The sequence below is a fragment of the Carassius gibelio genome, chromosome B22 (genome assembly GCF_023724105.1).
Source record: "Carassius gibelio isolate Cgi1373 ecotype wild population from Czech Republic chromosome B22, carGib1.2-hapl.c, whole genome shotgun sequence".
In the NCBI taxonomy this organism is placed as follows: domain Eukaryota; kingdom Metazoa; phylum Chordata; class Actinopteri; order Cypriniformes; family Cyprinidae; genus Carassius; species Carassius gibelio.
This window is the reverse complement of record NC_068417.1, coordinates 36,995,619-37,020,292: the sequence shown is the minus strand read 5'-3', so window position 1 is coordinate 37,020,292 and position 24,674 is coordinate 36,995,619. Positions and strand designations below refer to the sequence as shown.

The following is a 24,674-nucleotide window of genomic DNA, read 5'->3' as shown; positions in this document are numbered from 1 at the left end:
GGCTCTCAACATTCCTAAGAATAATTTTCTCAAAACAAGAACAAGACATAATAGTCATTAAGTGTTCTAAAATTCGAATTATTGGTAACATAAATGACCCCAAGTGGAGAAACTCTTACAAATACAAAAGAGAATGACATTTTCCCCTTCGTTTCATACTTTTAGCCAAAAATATCCACCTAATACTTCAGAAAACTTTACCATATTTGCACTCTAATGAGTTTTAGAACTGCTACTTTCTCAAACTTTGCAATCAATGCTTCGTAGTTCAATTTTTCAATTGCATTTGTAATGAAGTTGCAATTTAGTACCTTCAAAATGTGTTAACTTGAAAGTACTATTGAATAACACAATAGTTCAAATTATAATCAAGAATATATATATATATATATATATATGGCAAACCTGTGGCAACCAGAGTTGGAAGTAACACATTGCAAGGTTTGTTTGAGGGAGTAACACAATATTGTAATGCATTACTTTCCCAGACACTGGTGGCAAAAATAGCCAATCCATCACCATGAAATCAATGCATATGTCTCCTTTAATGTGTGAGGTGAGAGAACAAGTGTTGATATATTGAATTTACATGAAAGCTGTGAGTTTGATGTGCTTTGCTACTGGAGAAGGGTGAAATAAAGAGGTCACAGCAAAAGCTTCAATGAACTGGGCACCAGGGTTGTGTGACTGATATCCCCATACCTCAGCCATATTAATAACACCAACGGCCAGCGTCTTGTAGCCCAGAATAGTTCTGTTTTTATAGCGTTTCCTCCTTTGAAGCATGATCTGCAGCCGGTTGGCATCTCTCTTCAGGAAATGTGGGTACTAAAGAAAGGAAGTACCACAGAACAGTGATTTGAGCGTATTGTTGCACGAGATTTCATCATTTTTTATCAGCAACATTGTGACAATGCTAGCAAACACACTTTATTTGATGAAATCTTCCCATCATACTTCCTGTCAAAACAACTCTTAAAGTGTCCGCTATAAATGCCGGATATCTGACCCAAAACGAGGAAAAACATAGAGGGTTCTTGGAAGAAACAAAGGGGAATGAAGTAAACACTCCATGCAAAGAGTACTAAAACCCTGAAACATGAAAGCTTTCAGATTGACTTTTTTTAGGCACTAATATATTCTCACACACTTTCTCAGTTAAATACGCAACTAGATGGGCAGTAACAAAAAATATCACAATATTTAGAAATTTTGTTCAGTTAGACACATTCAGTATGAGAAGACAGATGTACCTGTAGGGAAAAGGTGAGCTCCAGGTCTGTTTCCATCAGGCCGCTGGGTGGGAGCATGTACTCATTCGACCTCAGGATGCGTTTTGACCCCTGCAGACATGGAAAGACATCTGTCTGAGCTCTGTCTCTTACAAACACATGCATTCAGCAAATATCCCAGAAGAAACTTCTGATGCACCCTGAAGAAAATCTAATCAAACGTTGAAGCACACGCCGTCTCTTGTTCTTGTAAATTGAAATGTCGTCAATTTACGTCTCTAAACTAAACACTGGCAGAGGAGCCAATAGCTACATTTAAGTGCAACATTCAAGGCTGCATTTATTTAATCAAAATTACAGATTGTTGTTTCTTTCTGTTGTTTTGGACAATAATACAGTCGAGTCCACATCAATTAAATACAAAAGATGTGCAAATGAACATATACTGGAAGTGATTTTTCAGTAGTCTCAACTGTCCAACTACTAGCATGATGTGAAGAAGCTCTCTGGAAACCATAGAATACATCCATCACGGTTTCTCTGCAAAAGCCTTCTGTTTCTAGAGCCCCAAACAAAGAGACAGAGAAAATGCTCTGCACTGAGAAGCTCTGAATGAAAGCAAATGCATGCTCTGACTGCTTGTGTCCGGCCTGCAGACTAGCTGTGAATGGTCCGGCGTTCAAAGTGGATACTTCAGTGAGCAGACGAGGAGAAATAATGAGATATCCGTCAGAGACCCATCTTCTATCCTTTTGAAGAACAGCCATGATTTGAATTGCTGAGGCGCCGCTTTTGGAGTATAACACAGCCTTTATTTTCAGTGTCTGATGAGCACACTGTAAACCTGTTTAAAACCTTCAATGGTCCATCTGGAAGAGAGGAGTGGGCGAAACAAGTGCACTTCATGTTACCTAAGAGGAAGTGTGCTAATCCTCAGAGAATGAGTGACAGAATCATTTCCTGTTGGGAATGAAATCTAAAAGTGTATGAAAATCTTTAACTATCACAGACACTCACAGACATTATTTTCATCTCAATTAAGCACATTCCCTCACTAAACTCTCATTACTGTATTGCAAGTGTTTTTTACTCTTGATTTTTATTCTCAAATGTGATTCTCATTATATTCTCATAAATGTAATTACTGTGACACAATGTAGCAATACAGTGATTTTTAACCAACTTCGTATAAATTAAAAGCAGTACAACAAATACTACCTTGAAATGTAAGTAATAGTTAAAGTTAATGTGCAAATATGTTTAATTATTATATCTTTGGACATTATAAGATCATATCCATGCTGTGAGGAAAGATCTAAATATATCATCATGCTTAACTGTGAATTAACATTTCATGACTATAATAATTTACATACTTTACAATAATATCAAAATAGAAAATGAACCTAAAAACCCTCTTAATTCTCTTGTCTGTTCAGGTTTGTTGATCTGTTTTTCTTTTATGGCAGGCATGGACATGTCACCAAAAACAAAATTTAAAGGGGTCATATGATGCTTTTTTAAAGATCATTATTTTGCGTATTTGGTGTAATAGAATATGTTGACATGCTTTAAATTTAAAAACTCATTATTTTTCAAATACTGTACATTATTGTAGATCCTCTATGCCCCGCCTCTCTCAAACATGACATTTTCTATAAAGCCCCTCCTTCTGACAAGCACAGTCTGCTCTGAATGGCCAACTGACCCAGTGCATTGTGATTGGTCGATCACCGCAAGCACTCATCGGAAATGTAACACAAGCTTTATCTTTCAAAATAAATGTAAATACAGTTAATAATGTTCTTAGTTTTACCATCAGTTCAAGCCAGAAAGGGGAACAGAGTCGCGTGACAGACACAGTGATGAAGCTCGTATGTGTTCGCCGAAATGCATTGCTGTTCTATTGTAACTAATCTCAAAGATTCCTAAATACATCTACTTTTGCAAGAACAAAATAAAGTTATTTTGCTTTCTCCTAAAGTAGATACAAACAGCATCTCTCTGACATGACTGCTTCAACACTAACTGTGTTACTGAAACCACGGCTTCTTTCTTTGTATGAACATTTGGGCTGCATTATGCAAATATTTCCACATAGTGATGTAGACATGTGGGGGCGTGTTTAAACGAGGCGTTTTAGGGGGGCGCTGCAGAGTCTTGACTTTGTTAAAGAATATCTCTTTGGATTTGAGACTTCAGTCTTTGCAACTTTACAGATCTTCTTCATGCACCAATAGCTTCAAGTAACACTTGAAGAGAAAGGAGAAATTGAAATCGCACCATATGTCCCCTTAAAAAAAAAAAAAAAATCACAATGCAATGGAAAAAGATTGGGACACCAGATTGGAAATATGTTATAGATACGGCATGCCAATGTCAGTCTGAACAGACGCATTAACAGGCGTTTATTCAAATTAAAATATCACACAGAATGCATTTTTCCATTCCAACCAACGTCTTTTCCATTGTTTTTCAATGTAAATGCACTAGATGGACATGTATGACCATGTTTTTAAGACGCTGTGCCAAAAAATATGCGTTCTGCGCTACAATTCTATGAAAAACAATTCTGAGAGTTGAATCTGGCATTTTTAGACACAAAGACACGTTCTGTTGGAACAGACTGTAAAACAATTTTTTTCTGTTTTTGCTATTTCCCTACGAAAATTAATATTTAGTAATATATATAATATGGAAGCTACAAATATTTCTCTTTTTAAACAGTTAAAGCTTTACAAAAATACCACTCACAAACCGTGTGACTAAAGCGACCTTTGTGGAATGCTAAGGGCCTCCAAGTGCTCTGAAATTACCCCGTCAGTGTATCCCACAATGCACCTCTTCAGCCTCCCCCCCACATGCCATCTTATTGCGTTCAATCCTATCTTCCCACTGAGCAAGCTGTCGTCTTGGCAACAGCTCACAGTTAGCACAGTGTCTTGTGTAAAGCTCTGAACCTGTGTGATATCAAACACTGAGCAATACTGCAATACTCCACCTTCGACAGACCAGAACATACACAGAAGGAACATAGTAACGGTGTCATTTTACCTGTAGCTTGACAGCGATAACAACAGAACTGAGCTCGCGGTCCAGCTCTTTCAGTACGATCAGCTTCTTTAGCGTCAGACTGCACAACCTTAGAGACAGACAGACAGAGAGAGAAAGGATAATTTGGTGCCATTCACAAGTCCTCATGGGTAAATTAGTCCCCAGTTATGAATTCCTGCTTCAATATGATTTTTTTGTGAGGTTGCTCACATGACCTTTTAAATGTAGATGCTCCAAAAATGTGCAAAACCAGTGTAAATAAAGAAAACAAAACAGAGGCACTGCTATCAAAGCTCATGTTCAGAGCAAGGTTATTATAGTTTTGCTTTTTTAAAATTAATATCGTTTTCAATTTTGCTTTAAATTTAAGTTAAGTTTTAGTTAGTTTCATGAATGGTTTTGTTAGTTATAGTTTAGTTTTTATTTTGCAAACACATTTCTATTTAGTTTTTATTTTATTTAGTTTCAGTTATTGTTTTAGTAATTATAGTTTAGCAGCTAACAGGACACTTCCACTGTAGACCAAAGAAAGCAAAGAAAGACCTTTATTTTCAGCTAAATGTAATGTTTGCACAGTTGATAAAAATAACAAGGGTTTGAGATGCAAAAAAGAACCAAACAAATGCACGTTAAATTTACATAATACATGATGAACATGCATATGAACAAACATACATATTAAAGATTAAATCTTTTTGAGTTTGTGTGTACGTGTTGAATGTATTATTCAGCGTAAATACAATGCATTTGCTTTTTCCTGTTTCAGAATTAAATTTGAATATATACATGCATGTGTGTGAATTTATATATATTACACATAATAATTATACACAGTACACACACATATATTAAGTAAACAAAAACTTTTATTTTGGATTTGATTAATCGCAATTAATAATTTTGACAGACTTGATCTTTTTCTTTAAGTAGTTTGTCCACAGGGTGGAAGCACTGATTTCACAATTGAAAAAAGGAATAGATGGAACAACAATAATAAAAAACAAAAATAGACGCCTGAACTGATAAGTATTTGTGCAAATTGGATTCAAAGATTCAACAACTTTATATTGCCCATAAATTCTGGAGAGAAATAGCGCAGACACTTGACAAAGATAAAACTTTCTAATTGTCTTGTATTGAGCACCTGTGTTCAAACAATCTATCAAATAAACTTTTGGAAACTACTTCGGAAGACTATATATTCAGAAACATACATTAAGCATTTGTACGAAAACTAAGTATTTGCGCCTTGTTTTTTTTGCAATAATAAGTTTGTCTACAAGGTGGCAACACATACCAAATGCCATTGTTTCACAGTTGAAAGGGAAACAGAAGAGATAAAACAGCAACAAAAATCAATTTGAGACAGCAAGAACAACAACAGATGCCCACGTTGATGAAAAAAGTTCAGAGTTTCATGCAATTCTAGTTTTAAAAAAAATTAGGTAGACATTTCTATCAGTCGTAACTTTTGGAGAGAAATAGCACAGACACTGGATAAAGATCCTGAAGAGTATGGACTCGGTGGTGCTTTCAAATCATGGCTTTATTTATATGACAGTGACATGTCCACTAGCTCAACCAATGACATGAGTTTGGGGAAAGGCTTCCTGGTTGTCTTACCAATGGTAGACCTCACTTGACCTCAAATGTGTGTTTCTAGCTAACAAACACCGTTTGGCCTCTTTGTGTGGTAGATTCAGGAGTTAAGTAGGTATGAACTCATTCTCTAATTACTCTGCCATCCAGGGTGTTTATCTGGATCAATAATGCCTAGAAAGGCTAGACAGGAAGCTGTGTGCTACACATCATCATCCCCTCAAGTAGCACAGGATGTAGTTGGTTTAGACTGAAATTAGAGTTAATCTGTTTAATTAATATCAAAATGTATTTGCATGCTACACTTCAATTTTCTATTAAATCTGAAATTAACATTTTCAGAAATGAAAATTTGTAAGGATCATATATTTGAAAGGAGCCTTTGAACTTCAAATACCAGTCAGTCGACACTTTCATCCTGGAGATTTCTTCACCTTCACGTTCCAGTAACTGAGAATGAGTCTGTCAGGAGCTCATCCTGAGGTTCACACCCATACACACACACACACACACCTCGATTTCTCTGACCTGTATGACTCACCCTCTCTGAGGACAGAAATACCTCACTCTTCATTTTTTGTTTTTCTGTCAACATCATTTTTTTCATTAACCTTTTCAATGCTCTTTGTGACCTTTTAAGTTAAAATGGGTTGTTTTTGCTACTGCACCTTTAAGACCTTTATAGGTAAATGAGCTCTGTTATGATAAAGCGGCAAAAATAACTCAGTCATTACTTGCGCAATTTCACGTCTCTCAGATAAAATGAGTTTTCTTTCACTGCCGGTTGCGATTTAATGGCTTAAGATTACTTGTTTTTACACCACAATGCTTAAAAATGTGTATAACTTTTCATGACCACGTTGCACAGCAGCTGTGAAATTTACTAGCAATTTCTCAGTGACAATTGTTTCAAAGTAAATCTTTTTTTTTTTCCCAGTGTAGATTCACCTCTGTGTAAATATCAAGAACATCTTCAAGGTTTTCCATAAAGTGACCCCTTTAACTGGATATGCAACTCTATCTGTAGTCCCATCAACCTCTCCTGCTCTTCATTCATGGCTCTGATGGAGAGCAGGCAGAGAAACGTTTATGCTGGATCAGCTCAAAACACAACCACCCGACTGAGGCTATTCAGTGCTGGCCATTGAAAGGCCCTGTGGCATGAAAAGCCCTTGGAATGGCCCAAACATTCCATGCCAGAGATCATGAGAAACAGCACAAACAGAGGCGCATTCACTGTTCTGGCTCAGTCTCTCAGGATCCAGTGTCAGTCTTACATAAGATCCTGACCGCGGCTGCTGATCCAGCATCTCCTCAGCACAACATCCCAGTCAGAACTCAGGCCAGTCACACCAGCCGCAAAAACAATGCGAGTAACCACCTCTGACCCTAAACAAGACGATAAACTATGATTGCACAACATGTCAGAGCATGTGAACTACCTGCCAAGCCACATCTCCTTCCTTCATTTCATTATCCTGATATGGCTTTTTAGAGCAAGGTCGTCCAATCCTGGTCCTGGAGGACAGACATATTGTTTCTAGTACGTCTAAAGACCTTGATTAGCTGGATTAGGTGTGTTTAATTAGGGCTGGAGCTAAACTCTGCAGGAGCAGGTTTGCATACCCCTGTTTTAGGGATAGAATAAAGTTGGAAGTGGTTTACTGTTAGCGAACAGCCCAACGCCAGCCACGATGCTGGAATTATCTAGATGAATATGTAAATATGTGCTGTGCTTTCCTCTCAATAACAAAATAAACACATGGCTAAAATAACAGTCTTAAGAAAGCATTTGTTAAGACGGCACACGATCACATTGACTTAGGTATGTTTGCACCTGCTCTACGATTTGTCACTCCAGTAAAAAATCAAGTCACGTCACATTTTTTTTAATATAGGACTTTATATATATATATATAAAAATAGTAATTTCTTTCCCCCAAAAAATTACTGACACCAAAGTTGATTGGAATTGTATTTCATGAAAGTACTTGTTTTATTGCCTTTAATTTATTATTGCGACATTTCATTATGGTATTTACTATAATATACATTTTTATTAATAGTTCAAATTAGTTTAAATCTTTATATTTTATATTTTTTGTTATAATAATATTGTTGTGTACTTATGTCATTTTTATTGGATTTAGTTTTTTATGTCTATATTATTATTATTATTAGGGAACTAGCTGTTTATTATAAGTAAATTTTTTTTCAAGTATCAAAAGTCACCTAATATAACCCTGATTAAAATACAACAAAAAATATAATCAAATCAAAATAATGGAAATTATAAAGCCATACAAATATGTTTTTGCGGCAATGGGAGCTGTGGAACCCTCTGTCCTAAAAATATGGAAATTCGTAATGGTCCTATAAACAAACTTATATATATATAGTAATTACTTTTGTTTTAATACAACTATTCAACTTCACAGTAATATCATATGGAAAATGTACAATATACACTTGGTAAAATGTGACCTGCACATGTCCTCATATACTCTGGGGTCGTGGAGGGTCAAAGCAACCCAATTTAGAGGCGCTGCAGAGCCAGTGTGAAGACGCCTTCAGCCTTCGGTTGGCCTTCATTTGCTGTGTTGGAGGATGTGCTAATCCCAGCGCAGACTCTTGGCATGAACGGAAACAGGTTGCTCCCTAATGATTCCCGACTGTAAGAAGCTTAACAGAGATGGTGTTGCCCATGGCACACAGGGCCAGACAGCACACACTGCCTTCAATCACCATCTCACACACACACAGCCACGATAGCATTATGAAATACTCTGACATATTCCCACAGCGATCAGAGGATTGTTGTGATTGTAAATCTGTCATGATAAATAGCCCGCTAAGTCTTAAAACACGGTCCGCCGACACAGACGACTGAGTATTAGTCTGTACCTGCCCTTAACAACAAAGCCCGTTTCCGGAGGGAGGAGTGTGTGTGTTTTGATCTGTCTGTCTAAGACCCTGATTATGAACGTAATCTCGGCACACCTTAAGGTCACGCATGTGAAAATACAGATTGAGTTTGCATATATGGCTACAAACAGAGATCTGTATCTGATGGCAAAACACCTTGTTCCTCTGTTTGTGCGTCTTATGCCACAGGATGTGAATAACGCAATCCTAAAGTGTGGGCTTGAAAGGTATTATTTTAAATGATGCAAAGCCTCATTTCTGAAACTTGAGAAAATTAATTTCTGTGTGAATCCTTCGTAAAACATTCTTATAAAAAACTGCCAAAGCAACCAATTGGAGGGTTAGCAAAATGCAGCCAAATGAGAAAATATCCATAAATAAGATTATTGCAACAAGATAATCGTCAAAGTATGTAATGCAGTGTGACTTCATGCCCAGAACCACTGCTTTGAAATTGGAATTATGGCTTGGTGACGTTTATGAACAGATTATTTTGCTACATCCTTAAAAATTATTAACATTTCTATATTCGGTGGTTCCGTGAGAAACCTTTTACATCCATGGAACCTTTCCATTCCAAAAAAAAAAAAAAAAAAAGATTCTTTATAGTGGAAAATGGTTCTATAGATTATAAAAATGGATCTGTTCACTAAAGAGTTCTTTGAAGAATCATTTCAGTTTCGAAGAACCATTTTAATGATCTAAAGAATCACATTTTTAACAAAGAACCAAACATTTTAAGAGTGTAAACATCAATTTATCTTTAAATGTGTGAATCTGTGGGAAAATTTGTGAATCTGTGGCTTCTCTCACCTGACCAACATGACGTCATCTAAAAAAATTTGGTTTCCAAAGTAAAATCCCATTATTTTCTCCATAGCGGAAGTAATTCTTACTGATATCGTTTAAAGACAGTATTTACATTATTATTATTATTATTCATAATTCCATAAATTGTGTTCAAGAATGGAATTCCCGGGTAGGAAAACTACATTACCCATAATTCTGAAGGGAATCTCCACAAATCAGAGCCGAAACGAGCAAATCATGCCAAAACAACACTCTATTGCCCACCCATGCACCCAATGATGTAACATTTGGCATCTTTGACTCATTAGTTTTATATTTTTCCATCAGTTTTTATGTCATTCAAAGTGATTTATGGGATTGTAGTTCATTTCATCATTAAAACCATTAAGAACACGTCCTGTACACTTGCCTCTTTTTTTGATTTTCAAATACTTGGATTGGTTTTGATTCACCTCATACTTTATTGGTTACGTTTGTTGCTTACAGCTCTTTAAAGAACATATTTTTACAATTAAAATAATAATAAAAATGGGAAATAAATGTCAGAAAAGCAATCTATGACACCAGGACTGACCTTCAAACCGCAACTCAAGGACATGTGTTTTCCCAAAATGAGTGAATGGCTGTAATTAGCAGAGATTTTTCAGTGCCACCTCAGGCTGTAACACTAAAGGGTGACCGAATTAGCAGGACAGAAGACCAACACCCGTAATAACCAGGCTAATCAATGAGCTCCATTAGAACCCGAAACTGGGACGACCTGAACCTAAATCATTCTATTCAACTAACACACTGAATGAAATATGGCATTTTGAAGTACAAAATATGTAATCCAATAGTTATCCAAACAGTAAAAAAGTAATCCAGTAATCTTTGTTTTATTGACAATTTCAAGTGTACCAGGGTAACTTCGGTATTTCTGCTTTTCTAAAGGCGCCACCTACAGGGGGTTTGCATTGTCATTCCTATCATCTGCTGTTTTTTACACAGTGATCTGTGCGTGAAATTTAACCGAATTTTCATGTGAACATTTGTGTTGGTGTGAACAGACCTTCAGTTGCCATTCACTTTCATTACATGCAAAAGAATGGCCAGGAAAATTCTGCTTTTGATTTCCACAATGGAGAAAGTCAGGAATTGCACGATGGCGAGTAAAATCTCTTCGTAGTGCAACACAAACAGCACACACAGATGCTTCTCCTGCATGGAAAGCACACTTCTGAGCACGGCCATGCCAATGATGTGCACTTTGGCATGTAAACACCTCTTCTGTTCTCCTCTTAGAGGAGGTGATCAAAGCCTTGTGTTTGTCTCGTGAGTACAGCATCTCAAGCACAATGAACAACAACCTGCAGCATTTGCATAATGAACACCCTCCCAGAAAAAACCCCGCTCTAGAGGTCAGGCTCCAACATTGTTATGAAAAACTGCAATATTTGCAAGACAAATGCAATGCTCTTCCAGCTTTTCCCTCTGTATACGATGGGAGAGTATTTCAGTAATGTTTGCTGAGATATGCAAACTCACTCTCACCAGCAGAGCACCAGAGACCCGCCGCCCTGCTCTACTTTTCTGAAACAAGTCGCTTGACTCAGAAGACAGACTATTTTGTGACACTCTGAGGGCAAGTTTATGCCCCTCTCTCCGTTGACTCACAGGCCACAGGTTTGCCACCCAGCAGACAGGATCTGAGTCAAACAGGAAATAACTTGCACTGCAAGACATTCTCTTGCCTTTGTGTGCGGTGCAGCTCTCTCTGCTCATGGGAAAAGGAACAAACACTCCATATAAACAAAACACTGCTTCCAAATATATTTCACTGACCTATAACAGAAGAAATGATAAACAAAACAGGGGCTATACAAACAATGTATGTCCGCAAGGAACATGTAAACATATATGACTTTCAGCATGAATACGGAGGTGTTCATGATGGTAGTGCATTTAAAAGGGACATCACACAAATCAGATGAAATGGCAGATTTAAAAAAAGAAAGAACATTTCATTGAACAGAACATTCTAAACATCTAAAGAGCCATTTTCCACTATAGAAACTTGTGTGTTTTTCATGGAACCATCAATAAAGAACCTTTTATTTTTAAGAATGTAGCAAAAGAGTCTGTTTATGAATGTTTACATACACACAATTGATGAAGATGAAGATGAATCAAACTCACGATTTCTGAATGTGTACTACGTCAACTTCATTATTCTTCCTTCTTCCATAACTTGAAAATACTACAGAGATTTACTAGCATGTGTTTTTTTCAGTAGCAAACGTACAATCACATTTCGAATCACACGCTTCGGTAGAATACAGCGGGTGAAATTCAATCATTCTGATAGGAATCGACCCAAATTAGATTTTTTTTCCAAGAGGTGAAAGGTTATCCATGGACAATGGACATTTTTAGCCTGTGAAATTCGAAAGAAATGTTGAAAATCTGACTGACTGGAATCATTCTTTTGAATCACTTCAAACCCTTTTTTAAGCAAATCGATTCTTAGTTGAAATTATTCAGAGACTTAAACTCTGGGATTTCATCAAAAATATCTTAATTTGTGTTCTGTAAATTAACGGAGATCTTACGGGTTTGGAACGTCGGGAGGGTGAGTGAAAAGTACACCGTTAAGGTTAGTGTGAAAGTACTTAAAGTGAAGTACTAAAATGACTTAAAACTAAAAAAAAAAAATTAAAGCTAAATAGAAATATATAAAAAAAGATGACCAATCTGTCATCTGGCATTGATTATCTTGAAGCTTATGTTGTGACCCTTAATCTGAAATAAAACAGGGTCAATAATAACTCTAATAGCACTTATGATAACAATAATCCAATACAACTTAATTGTATTTTTCTATTCCAAAACCTAAAAAATACATAGACAGCTTCTGTTTGCCAAGACAGCATTGTGTGTCTCTTTTGTGGATGACTTTTAGGAGTGTTGTTGTCATCTTAGCAACATGCTAACATCCCACTCTATTGGAAACCAGCTGATTCCCTCTGTGTTTGTTTCAGATCAGAACATCCGACCACTAAAGATGCTAAAATGAAATGACATCAGTCTTAATCTTAGTTGAAAGACACCAGATACTTAAACCGTGTCACTACGCATGGTGCAACACACTGCAGAAGACAGTCCTGTCATGTTATTTTTTTATATATTCCTCATGGTCACTAGAGGAACATCACCGATCTGCTTGAACGAACATCGGGGAGATAATGCAGTAAAAGCGTCCTGTTAATCTCCTATTGATCAGGGCATTGTGTTTAATGCACATCACTCACACTCGGCCGGCTCCGAACAATGAACGTCTGCTCTTACACACTTTATCCCAGTCGCACAGCCATACAGCTTCCTGTTTCAGCTCAGCTCAACGCTGTGTGATGGCTGTCTCTCTCTCACACACACACACACACACACACACACATGGATCTGTATGCTGTGACACAGATGGTGATGGTGACTCATGGATCTCACGGATCGGTGTGTTTCAGTGCCGTCTGATGGTATTTGGAGCATTGCTCTTTGTCTTGATCTCTCTTGCATGCAGATAAAATATAGTTCCTTCAACACACACACACACACACACACAGGTTTCCATGTTTTACATGTTCAATCCATAGGCGTAATGGCCTATGTACAAACTGTTTTAAAGACCTTACCATAAACCTACCCCTCATTCTAAACTACATGCATTTTTACATTTTCAAAACACTTGTAATTTCTCCTGTATTATTATTATACATTATTTTGTTTTCTCATTGGTAAAAACGGTCAACATTGACTCGTATTACTATATTTTTGGTGACATTTGGTGCCAAATTTAGGGAATACCAGTACACACACACACACATACACAAATATTAACAAATACTATAATATTATACAAATAATACCAAAATATTGTATTGTAATTTAAATAATTTATATTACTGTTAGTTATTATTACTATAATAACATACAATTTGAGTACAAGTTGAGTACCATCTTGATAATTTGCTGATTATGTATAATCTCAATGAGTTGTCATACTATTATTAAAAATAACAATAATAAATATTATTGTATAATAACAATAAGAATATAAACGTTGTTGTTATTTATTATTATTATTATTATTATACATCTGACTTACGCATTGGTAAATCCAAATTTCCTCCAAATTGAACATTTAAGTGCGACCTAACACCTTCATTTGATGTGTATTATTATTTACAACATTATATATATTTGTTATTATTATACATTTACATTATGCATAGTATTATTGGCATCATTATTTACTATTAAGCATTTTGAGGCTTTTATCGTCTTGCATTCAAACAATGTCCCAGTGTCAGTCGTGTGTTCTTGTGTTTTTCTCCCCAAGATCTAGTTTCTCCCTCGTGTCAGTCAATGCTCATTGATTTCAGGTGTGTCCCATCAGTTCCTTGTGTTTTAAGCCCTGTGTTTCTCCATGTCCAGTGTCTGGTATTGTTTGCTACGTGTGCTTTCCTTTGGTTTATTAAAGACTCTCCCAAGACTTCCCCTACGTCTCCTCGCTCCTTCACTGTAGCAGCAGATCGTGACACCTACTCTTTGAGTCACAGGGATCTATCTGTGAGCTCCTCGCTTGTTACTGGTGCTGTTTTCTAAAGGAAACATCATTATTCATACTCCTAAACCTGAACTCATCCAGCGATAGTTCTCTCTACTCTAATCTCAGCTCTCTGTCACGTTACTGCAGTGACTCCACTGACACTTTTAACTGTCCATGCAAAAAGCTCCTATGTTATCTATCTAATGCTCTCATGTAGCAGATCTGACTTAAGCAGAACACTTTAGCAACGTTTCTGGATTCAGTTTTTCATTGTTCAGATGTGTTGTTTTTTAACAAAATCTGTTAAGTGCTAAATCTCACACGTTTACACCACTGACTTAATTATCATGCATTGATAAATATATAAACTACGGCTGGGATGGCTTGAACAGTCACAGGAAGTGGCTACATGGAGCTCCTTCCTGAAGAGGAAACACTTCTTGTGGAAAACTGAATGCCTCTGGACTTCACACACACACACACACACACACACACACATTCTCACAACATGTCAATAATGAAGGAAGCCAGTTACAAATATTCCACAAAGTGTTAATAAAATCTGTATTCAGAGTGGGACTATGAAGAAATGTTATAATATTGTGTATTTTTAGAGGTGTTTGCTGAAGAAGCCTCATAATTCAGACTGAATCAGCTCTAATTATAAAGTATATCATTTGGGCTTGTTTTTTTTCACAGTGATCTGTAACTTTACTGCAATTTAAGTTCAGGACTCTCACGCTCGCTGAACTGCTAATTGGTCGCCGCAGCTCTCAGCGATGCCCCAGGGGCTCATGGGTAATTTTCCACTTGCGGAGGAGTAGATTCAGAGAGAAACCTGTGCTATATCTTCCTGAGTGACTCTGATAGATACAGGGAGGAAGAGAGAGGAGCAGATGAAAGGAGAGAAGGCGGGAGAGATGATCATTTCTTTCTGAAGGAAATGTCTTCCCTGATGGGAAAAATCCTGCTTTAACTCTGTTTTTGTACCTTACTAGCCCTTGTGAAAAAGAAATGCGCTTAAAGATTGAATAAGCACTTGTAGTGTGCTTCAAATCCTATATATATAAGTATATACTATATATAAGTATATTCTAAAAAAAACTGTATTTGCATATCATATTAATTAAATAAAACAGACACTTCTTACTGTTTTTTTATACACATCAAATGAAAAGTTCTACTTTCATAAATTTTGATGTGTCGACTAACAATGTATTGTGTTTTTCAATATTACTTTTAAAGTTAATACATTTTTGCAAGTGCTAAATTGTAAATTCATCATTTCAAATGTGTAATTACAAAAGTACAAGTTTCAGTGGAAATTATAAAGTATATTTCAGTTTACCATAAATGTAGTATATTTGGCATTACACTTAAACTATAATTCTACTATCATTGTCTGATATCACAATGAAGAAAAAGCTTAAATAAAATGATATTTTTTAAGAAGTTGGCATTATTTTTTATTATTATTAAAAAAATAAAAAAAATAACTGCTTCTCTGCCAAACCAAACCAAATAAATGTGGTGTGACCAACAACCAACAATATCATGTGGTCAAACCAACTTGAAGAAACATGCACAAATAAAATGTAATTAGAATAGAATATTAAATAATTTGACATTTTTGTCACTACGTTTAGACTGTTCTTGAAAATGTATATGCATAAAAAATTTGTAAAACTTTAGATTTGGGCACAGATACTTACTATTACGTTTTCCACCAATAAACTGCTCATTTGCTGGTTATTGATACTAAGTATAGCTAGTTTTTGTGGTAATTACGTTTAGTTATTATGTAAGATTAAGGGATCTAGAATATGCTCATGCAGAATAAAGCATTGATATGTCCTTTATAAGAACTAATAAGCAGCCAGTATAGTTAACTAGTGTTCCCTAATCTAAAGTGTTACCATGTTTTCAAACCCATATGAAACTCGCATGCATTCACATCTACACTACTGTTAAAAAGTTTGAGGTCGGTAACATTTTTAAACATTTCTGAAAGTCTGTCATGTTCACCAATGCTACATTTATTTCCTACTGAAAATATATAAAAAAGTCATATTTTAAAACAATATTAAATAACTGTTTTCTATGTGAATTTATAATAAAATGTCATTCATTTCTGCGCAGATTAATTTTCAGCATCATTACTCCAGTTTTAAGACATGATCTTCAGAAATCATTCTGATATGCTGATTTACTGCTCAAGAAACATTTACGATTATTATCAATGCTGAAAATAGTTGTGCCGCTGAAATTTTTTATTTTTTTTTATTTTTTTTGTGTGAAAAGCATCAACAACAAAAAAAAAAATTCAGGTGTTTCCTTTTCTTCCACCAGAACTTGTTTTATTTAACAAATTAACTCATTTGAAAAATTAACTCACATAGTTTCTTGTAAATTAAAAAACTAAAAGTGTTACTTTACTAGTTAGCTGAAAAAAGTAATCCATGCATTTTTTTTAAATTCAGGATTCTTTGATAAATAGAAAGTTTTAAATTCTTCGATGAACATTTTTTAAAACAATTTAACACATCCTTGCTGACTAAAAATATTCATTTTTATCAGAAATAAATGACAAATCTACTAAGCCCAAGCTTTTGAACAGTAGTGTACATGCATACTGTGTCTTCATGCATACAGACAGACACAGGAAGAACAAATGGAGGAAGAGAAGAAACACAGTTTATTCTCACCACATCAGCCACAATCTCTGCTGCTTGATGCATGAAAGCATGTAAACACCAGACCCTACAAAACACATATGCACAATTGCTTCCCCCAGAGACACACTGTCTCTTTTTGATTTGCTCAGTAAGTAAACATATGAAAGGACAAGGTTGTAAACCTTTCACACTTTTTTTGCACTATTTATCTAAACTTTGATGTTGTCACATCTCAGTTTCCCATAATTAGTTTGATCACCTTAGTAACAATATAAGAAAAGCCTCAAAAACACTTAGGAACAGTCTTGCTAAGTTACTGTCTCCAAATAAAACACCAGAAACTACATAGAAATGCCCAAGCAACCACTCACAGCACACTAGCATCTGCACACTAATGTATTAAAACCATCATAATCTACTTAAACAACCAAAATTGGCTTTTTAAGTTAACATGTAGGCTAACGCTAACCACCATGATAACAAAGAGCAAATTCAGAGTTCATTATAAGTGGCCTGTCCATAAAACATATCCAGTACTCACACAAAGTCATACAATTACAAAACACTATCATGGTAACACACGAAACCAAGATATCTAAATAACTCAAATAATAGCAATAAACATGAACTAAATAGCAAAAACACAACACAAATCACCCCATGTTCATTACTGGTAACAGTTATTTACATAAAATATGAAATGATATGACATGTTTTTTCACTTGAGAAAACCATTCATTTGACAGAATTGTATAGTAGAACTACAAATAATGGAAATTTAAAGCATTAAACAGGTTTTCACTATATGAAAGAGTAGGGTTGGGTATCGTTTTTTTTTTTTTTACCATACTGGTGCCAAATCGATACTTTTAAAACAGTATTAGTGCCTAAACAGTGCCTGAAAATAAATGTATACCCAAAATAGGATGGATTGTCCATTATTGAGTGCTATAAGCACATCAGGAAATCCCTTATATGGACAAAGGCATTGCTAACACTGTATATGAGTAAACAAGATATAAATGTTTTGAATGATAAAGCAAAGACAATTAACACTCGACTGCGTTAATTTATAGTTTATCTGCGTTATTCAAGCCATCTTTGGTATTTTCATCATAATTAAGTATATTTATAATTAGGGATGCACCGAAATGAAAATTCTTGGCCGAAACCGAAAACCGAAAAAGAGAAAACCAAGGCCGAAAACCGAAACCGAAACACCGAAAGAAATTATGCCAATTATTAGTACCATTGCATTTATTGCTATGACAGTGTACTAACTTTACTAAAATTAAGACATTGCAATTGCATAAATTAATATTAAAGTTTCAAAGATAATTACAATTACATAACTTATTTAAAAAAAACATTAAAAAAATGTATTACAAATGATGCAAATATTTATTAAGCACATTGCAACAATGCACAGTATAAAATAAAATTCAAACAAAAAATGTATCCCACTCATGTGTATATTTAATAATAATGTACAGGCCTTCTGGCCTGCAGAAAGGTTTTAAAATGAACAGTTCTCTCATAAAAACAAAGTGCATTTAGGTGAAGTGCATTTGAAATTTTTCTATGTAGGACTAGAAAGTGCATTACTTCTCCAGTTGGCAAGACTGTTATCACTTCTGGGGATGGGGACTTCAGACAGATAACCATCTAGCTGTTGAGCAGTTGAGCTTGTCATCTGCCTGACATTTGAGAAATATTTGAGAGAGTGTATTTAAATAGGGCCAGGGCATAAATAAACATTTTTATCAAATTAAAGCAGAAATCTAGCAGAAAATCTAGCATAAATATGGCTACAATCTGATATTATGTATGTCTGTGTGTGTGTGTGTGTATATATATATATATATATATATATATATATATATATATATATGTAGTAGCCTAAAGAACAAAATAGCCAACGTATTATTATTATTTGAGGCACTTTCTTGCAGAATTCCACTGAACATATCAGACAACGAGGGTGCATGCCACTCATCTGGTGCAAAGACGAGTCTTTTCTTCTGCGCTCTGATCTGTCTCCTGCGCATGGCGCTTCTCCGTCTCCACGCGGGTTCTCCGCATCCAGCGCGGCCTGGATCATTTCTTGTGCGCGCTGCCTTATTTCCGCATCCAAGTAATGGTCTTTAAAACGCGGATCAAGCACATTCGCGATGAAGTGCAGAGGATCCGAAAAGATCTCAGTGAGACGTGTGCTAACAGACTCTATAAGACTGTACTTTTCTTTGTTTTTACTTCGTGGTCCGTCTTAATCTCTTTGTTAGGAGACGCTTTAGTGCTGCGAATAAAGGAGTAAGAAGAGAGAGAATGTTCTCACTGATGTTAAGTGAATGTAGCGTGGAGCTCGTGGTCTGTGCTTTGCAGGTGCACGTGCAGGTCGCGGTTTCTGTTTGCGTCATCACAACATTTCGGCCGTGTTTTTTCGGTGATAAAAGTCTATCGGCCGAAAACCGAAAAGGCAATTTTCGGCCGAAAATTTTCGGTGGCCGAAATTTCGGTGCATCCCTATTCATAATCCATTGCTCATTGACATAGTCTTTTAACCATATGCTTTTTACAGAATAGCACATATTTTCTGCCTCATTTTGTGACAAGAAGCCACATCAGATCACAAAAGGAAGCAGTTGTGGAGTAAAAATGTCATTGTGTTCTCATTTGTTGGACAACAGGTTTAGAAACGCTTCTCATCGCAAGTCATTAAAAGGAAAGTTTAGCTTTAGGCATTAGCTAGCTAATGGTATCGGTACCCAATCATAGAGAAAGAAAGTACAAAACAACACAGCCAGGGTCCTGAGGCACTCCAAAATTAATTCAAATACCTCCCGTTGAGCCGACAGATACCAAAGATGACCTTTAAAAAAAAAGTACCGTAAAAAGACATCAAACAGCGGGGAAACTACAGTACGCTTAATCACAGATCCCATGCTAATCGCTTTGAAACTAATAAGTGACTAAGTTTGCGATAAACGGAGTCTGCGAAAAAAAAACTGGTAAGTAAGTAAGTATTAAAGGTAAGTATATGCAACCATTTGTGCTTGTTTTGTGCAAATCTGATTCCTATCAGTGACTAAAAATAATCTATAGCGTAATCAAAAGAAAACAATTATCATTAATAGCAGCCCAAGATAATTCATCCCAAAATTTACATTTTCTAATCATTTACCTTCATGTTCCAAACCTGTATGACTTTCTTTCTTCTGCCGAACACAAAAGAAGATGTTTATTTATTTCAGCAACTTACAGACATTCATGTATGGATGAAATAAACACAGAGACATGTCCTCTGACATTTACTGACGCCCCGAGGACCTTTCAGTGTGTATCAGTGGTTTAAACCAGAAAACGAGCCTGAAATGTGCAGCTAATTTCCCGAGGGACCCTTGCAAAACAGAAACCAGTGGTTTTCAGGAGGTACGGTGATACATTTCCACCGCATGGATCTCTGGGAAAGGACAACATCATGTACCTTGCCGACATCAGCTGGCGTTTCATCAGAAATAATGACCCTACATGGAGTCCCACACCAATTAAAGCCCAATGAACAAGCATGAATAATTGACATGCTACTGGCTGCATGAACTGATTGGAGCCACGTATAATTACTGCGGCCTGATCTATGCCTGGTTGGGTTTACACTCATTTGTCTTTGCAAGGACATGATGAAGGAGGGGAGGAATCAATAAATCACTTCCAGTGGCCCTCGTCATTTGTACACCTATACAGCAGCCGAGTGTCCTTCTAGAGACTGGGACTGATTATTTCATGATACAAGACGTGATTAGAAACACTGCACTGCAATGACGATAGCTTCGTTAACCCGATTAAATTCAACCACTTTTTAAAACAATAGTTTTTCATAAAATGTAAATATTATAATCTATATTGTATTTTTTTTTTATTGAAAACTTAAATTCTTTATTTTAATGTCACTTTTATTTTTTTATTTCCTATCATTATTAATGATAAATAATGGGTTCGATTGCCAGCGAAATTCACATTCAAGAATTGTAAAAAATGCATGCCTCCAATGCAGTGCACATTTCTTCAAATACAAACATATCTAATAAATGCATAAATATCCTTATAAAATAGTTGAGAAACTGACATGACCAAATAATTTTTCTATGTTTATTTTGGGTCAGTGCACCTGCATTCACATGTGCCGCTAATTCACAATCGCTAAAGACATTACGAACATGTCATGGTTTCTACTGTGAGGAACGAAGGAGCGTGGAGACGTAGGAGAATTCAGGAAGAACAGTCTTTATTAATCCACAGAAGGGTAACACAGGGCAGGAAGGAACACACATGTAGCACCATACCAAGACCAAGAAAGCAGAAACAGACATCACAATATACACACAAGACTAAGCAAAGATACTAGACGATTCACACCTGAACCAAATGAACACAATCAAACACATCCCACAGCACTTTAAAGTGTTTAAATATGCAGCTAATTTTACAACACTAAAGGAAAAGGTCACACAGTTTCAAGGAAAACATCCAGCTTAAGGAGTATTTTCAGATAACTCAAATTGCTTTAAGGTTAAATTTGACCCTGAACATAATGTAATTGAACTTACTTTCCCACGCAGACCCAGGAAACCTTGGTCTGAATGAAAATGCAAATTCACTGTTTTCCCCTAGGTGCTGCTTTTGGAGCGGTGAAAATATCTGTTTCCCCGGTCATGCTGTACACAAAGCAGCACTGTGCTCACAAACACTGCTTTACCAGGCATTACAGGCATGATGAAATGAAACTGAGACCAATCGGACCAACCCTAGGGTAAGGAATAGGGTTAGGGTTAGGGTTAGCTACTTGTAATTATGCATAATTTACTGTTATTACATTAGTAGCTACATATAACTGTGTCACCTTAAAATAATGTTACCATATCGCTTTTCAAAATCAGTGCATTCGTAAAAAGATGTGATGTCAACTTATTGTCTTTGTATTTAGTGTTTTTTTTCCTGTATTAACAACCCTAACCAGTACAGAGACTCAGCTGTGGTTGCTCTAGATGTCCAGCCTGCTGTATGAAGCAGAACAAATGAAGCAAACAGCTTTGGCATTTGAGCCGAATTCACATTTGCCCTTTTCTTCGAGAGGAGTCGGGGGCGTCCCGCAGCGTCAGATCTGGAGCTGTGAACCGCTGAGGGACGCCCCGAGTCTCAGGAAGCATCCTGTTCTTAATACCAAAGCCATCGAGACACATCTGGGCCGAGCTGATTAATCTGGTCCCATGAGTTCTCACGGCTCTCTGTGGAGCTTAATGTGCCACCAGGTTACTCTCCGTACTGAACCATCATCCAAAATAACAGATGAAACAACAACAGAGAGCTGGCACACATCCACACATACCACATATTTCAATAAAAAAACCTTGGGATACGTTACAAATGCACAATTATTACATAAATATTTGACACAAAGCATCATTAAGCAAATTCATTAAGCAGCTTAGACATTGAGCATTAACATGAGCTTTAAAAGTACTAATAAACAACCAATATGCTAGTCATATGCATGCTAATATAAACATCTAGTTAATAGAGAGAACTGGTGTCTTAACTAAAGTGTTAGCAGGTTTTTCAATGACCAATGTAAATGTAATGCTAAAATGAGCCTTGTGACAGAATCACTTACTAGCCTTGAATGTGTAAAGCATCTCGCCAGTCTTTTAACTTCACTGTTATGGTCGTGTTCCCTGAAGAACTGGGTCTTAAACTCATAATACAGGATGTGGTTTGGGTCATTCGGACGAAATGCATCATGAATTCATTAGGCCAAGAGGAAATGGAATAGCAGACCGATATTGTAAATACTGGGATGATGCTTTCACTTACAAACAAGTCAAGCACGCCAAAAGTGATTTTATCAAACCCTAAGAGATACGCTGGCTTTCTACATAGTCAACAACAGTTATGAACATGTAATGCAGCATTTATAACTGTTAAAAACTGATCATAGAATCATACTATAAAACTGAATGACTGAAAACTTCATTCAAAAGCCTGAATTTGCATATTTCTATAAACAAATGACACTCATGGTCATTATAACAAGCACACATTTGCATTGATTTTACTGTAATGAATACAAAAGGGCTTTTGAGACCACTGATTGCTTCAGACTTAAAAGGCTTCCGTGCAATTAACAAAGCTCTTAAAAAACATGCTCCATTATCATTTTGAAAACAAAACAGAGTTGCACTTAAATGATATTATGCACTACGATGAGACTAAATGGCATGTTGATGGCATATATCTGAAGAAAGGCACTAAAAAGCCTTCCTATAGGTTTTGAAAGTCAATTTTCAGGACATCTAAACTAAGCATGATCCAAACACACTGCCATGTCTTTGCAATGTTTTTAACTTCAGTGGGTGTGTTATATATGACACCCAGAACATGTTGTGTTTTTCTGTGTATATAAACCAAACTAAACACAAGAGAAGCACCTTTATAAACGCTTTGACACATGTCATTTTGGATCCAAATATTATGTTTTCCAGCATCACAACACTGATTTGGTGTGACCCGCTTTACAAAACGTTCACATTAATCTTTTCATCTAGCTATAGATGTTTCCTGTGTTTATATAGACGCTTGCCAACATAAATGTGTATCAAATAAACATCAATTAATGTTTGTATGTGTCAAAACACATCACCATCTCAACACTGAATGCACGAGTATTGTTTTGTCCTCTTTCAGCATAACATGTGCAAGTTAAAGCCCATGTTGAATGCACAGAAAAGCATGCAAGTAAAGAAATGCATTCGTGTCCTGAAGCTTTATTTACACACATGAACAATAGCATTAGGTTTGATGTACGTTACCTGGGAACACAGCTCGGAGATGAGCGGTCAATCTCCCACGTTGCAAATAAATTCATAGGCACAGGCATGATGGGACCCAAACCCGCCGCACCGGAGCCCGAGCCCCCAGCTCCGGCCATGGCTGATCCTCCGGGCGCAGCGGCGGCGGGTGCGGGAGCGGGTGCACCGACGCCCGGGGTCATGAAGGCGGCCCGGACCCCTCCTCTCTCCACAGCCGCGGCCATCACCGAACCGACGCTCAAGCTGGACTGCGATGGTCGAGGACCTCTCTTCTCATGCACACGGTCCGGACAGTTCACTGCTGCTGCTCATCTCTCACAGACACAGATTTGCGATGGTCACAGGCGGAGCTTCGCTTCAGAAGGAAAAAATGTGGAGCAGATGCGATCTGCGGTCGGCCGACAGGCGGCGCTGAATCACGTGCTCCGTTTCCAGTTCAGTGGGCCACTCGCTAACGAGTCGTTTTTTATGAGTAATTCAATCGAACCGATTCGCGAACCGTTCGTAAATAACTGCGCGGCCTATAAAAGAGAATAAACCTGTCACGTTTGAACTAATTACCATGAACAACGTAAGATTTCACAATATAATTTCAACACAATTAACCATAATATATATATATATATATATATATATATATATATATATATATATATATATATATATATATATATATATATTAATTTCTAATAGTTTAAACATATTGCTAAAAGTAGTTTAGTGTAACCAGATAATTATAAATATAAAAGGGTAAGACTCAAATTAATCACAAAATCGCTGAAAATTGACCAAGAACACGTGAATACAACCTCAAATTCTCACCTCATGAATATTCATTTGTGTTTTTTCTTCCTCAGGATATAAAAATTTTATTATAAGCAAAATGTTCCTAATGTTGAAGTCTTAATCATGAATGTTCTCTCTGCCTTCT

At 36.4% G+C, this 24,674-nt stretch overlaps 1 protein-coding gene across 4 annotated transcripts in view; it reads right to left on the bottom strand.

Moving 5' to 3' along the window:
- The window catches only part of LOC127988104 (phosphofurin acidic cluster sorting protein 2), a 49,199-nt gene extending 25,061 nt beyond the window's left edge, over nt 1-24,138 (bottom strand). For 2 of the 4 annotated variants that reach the window (XM_052590646.1, XM_052590648.1), the window contains exons 1-4: nt 23,744-24,138; nt 4,287-4,374; nt 1,254-1,343; nt 703-828 (exon numbers count right to left, since the gene is read on the bottom strand). In XM_052590646.1, the coding sequence (XP_052446606.1) occupies nt 703-828; nt 1,254-1,343; nt 4,287-4,374; nt 23,744-23,967 (528 nt within the window). In that variant the 5' untranslated portion in view covers nt 23,968-24,138. The remainder of the gene's footprint in view (nt 1-702; nt 829-1,253; nt 1,344-4,286; nt 4,375-23,743) is intronic. The other 2 variants (XM_052590649.1, XM_052590650.1) reach the window with 1 other exon arrangement.
- Between the last annotated feature and the right edge of the window lie 536 nt (nt 24,139-24,674).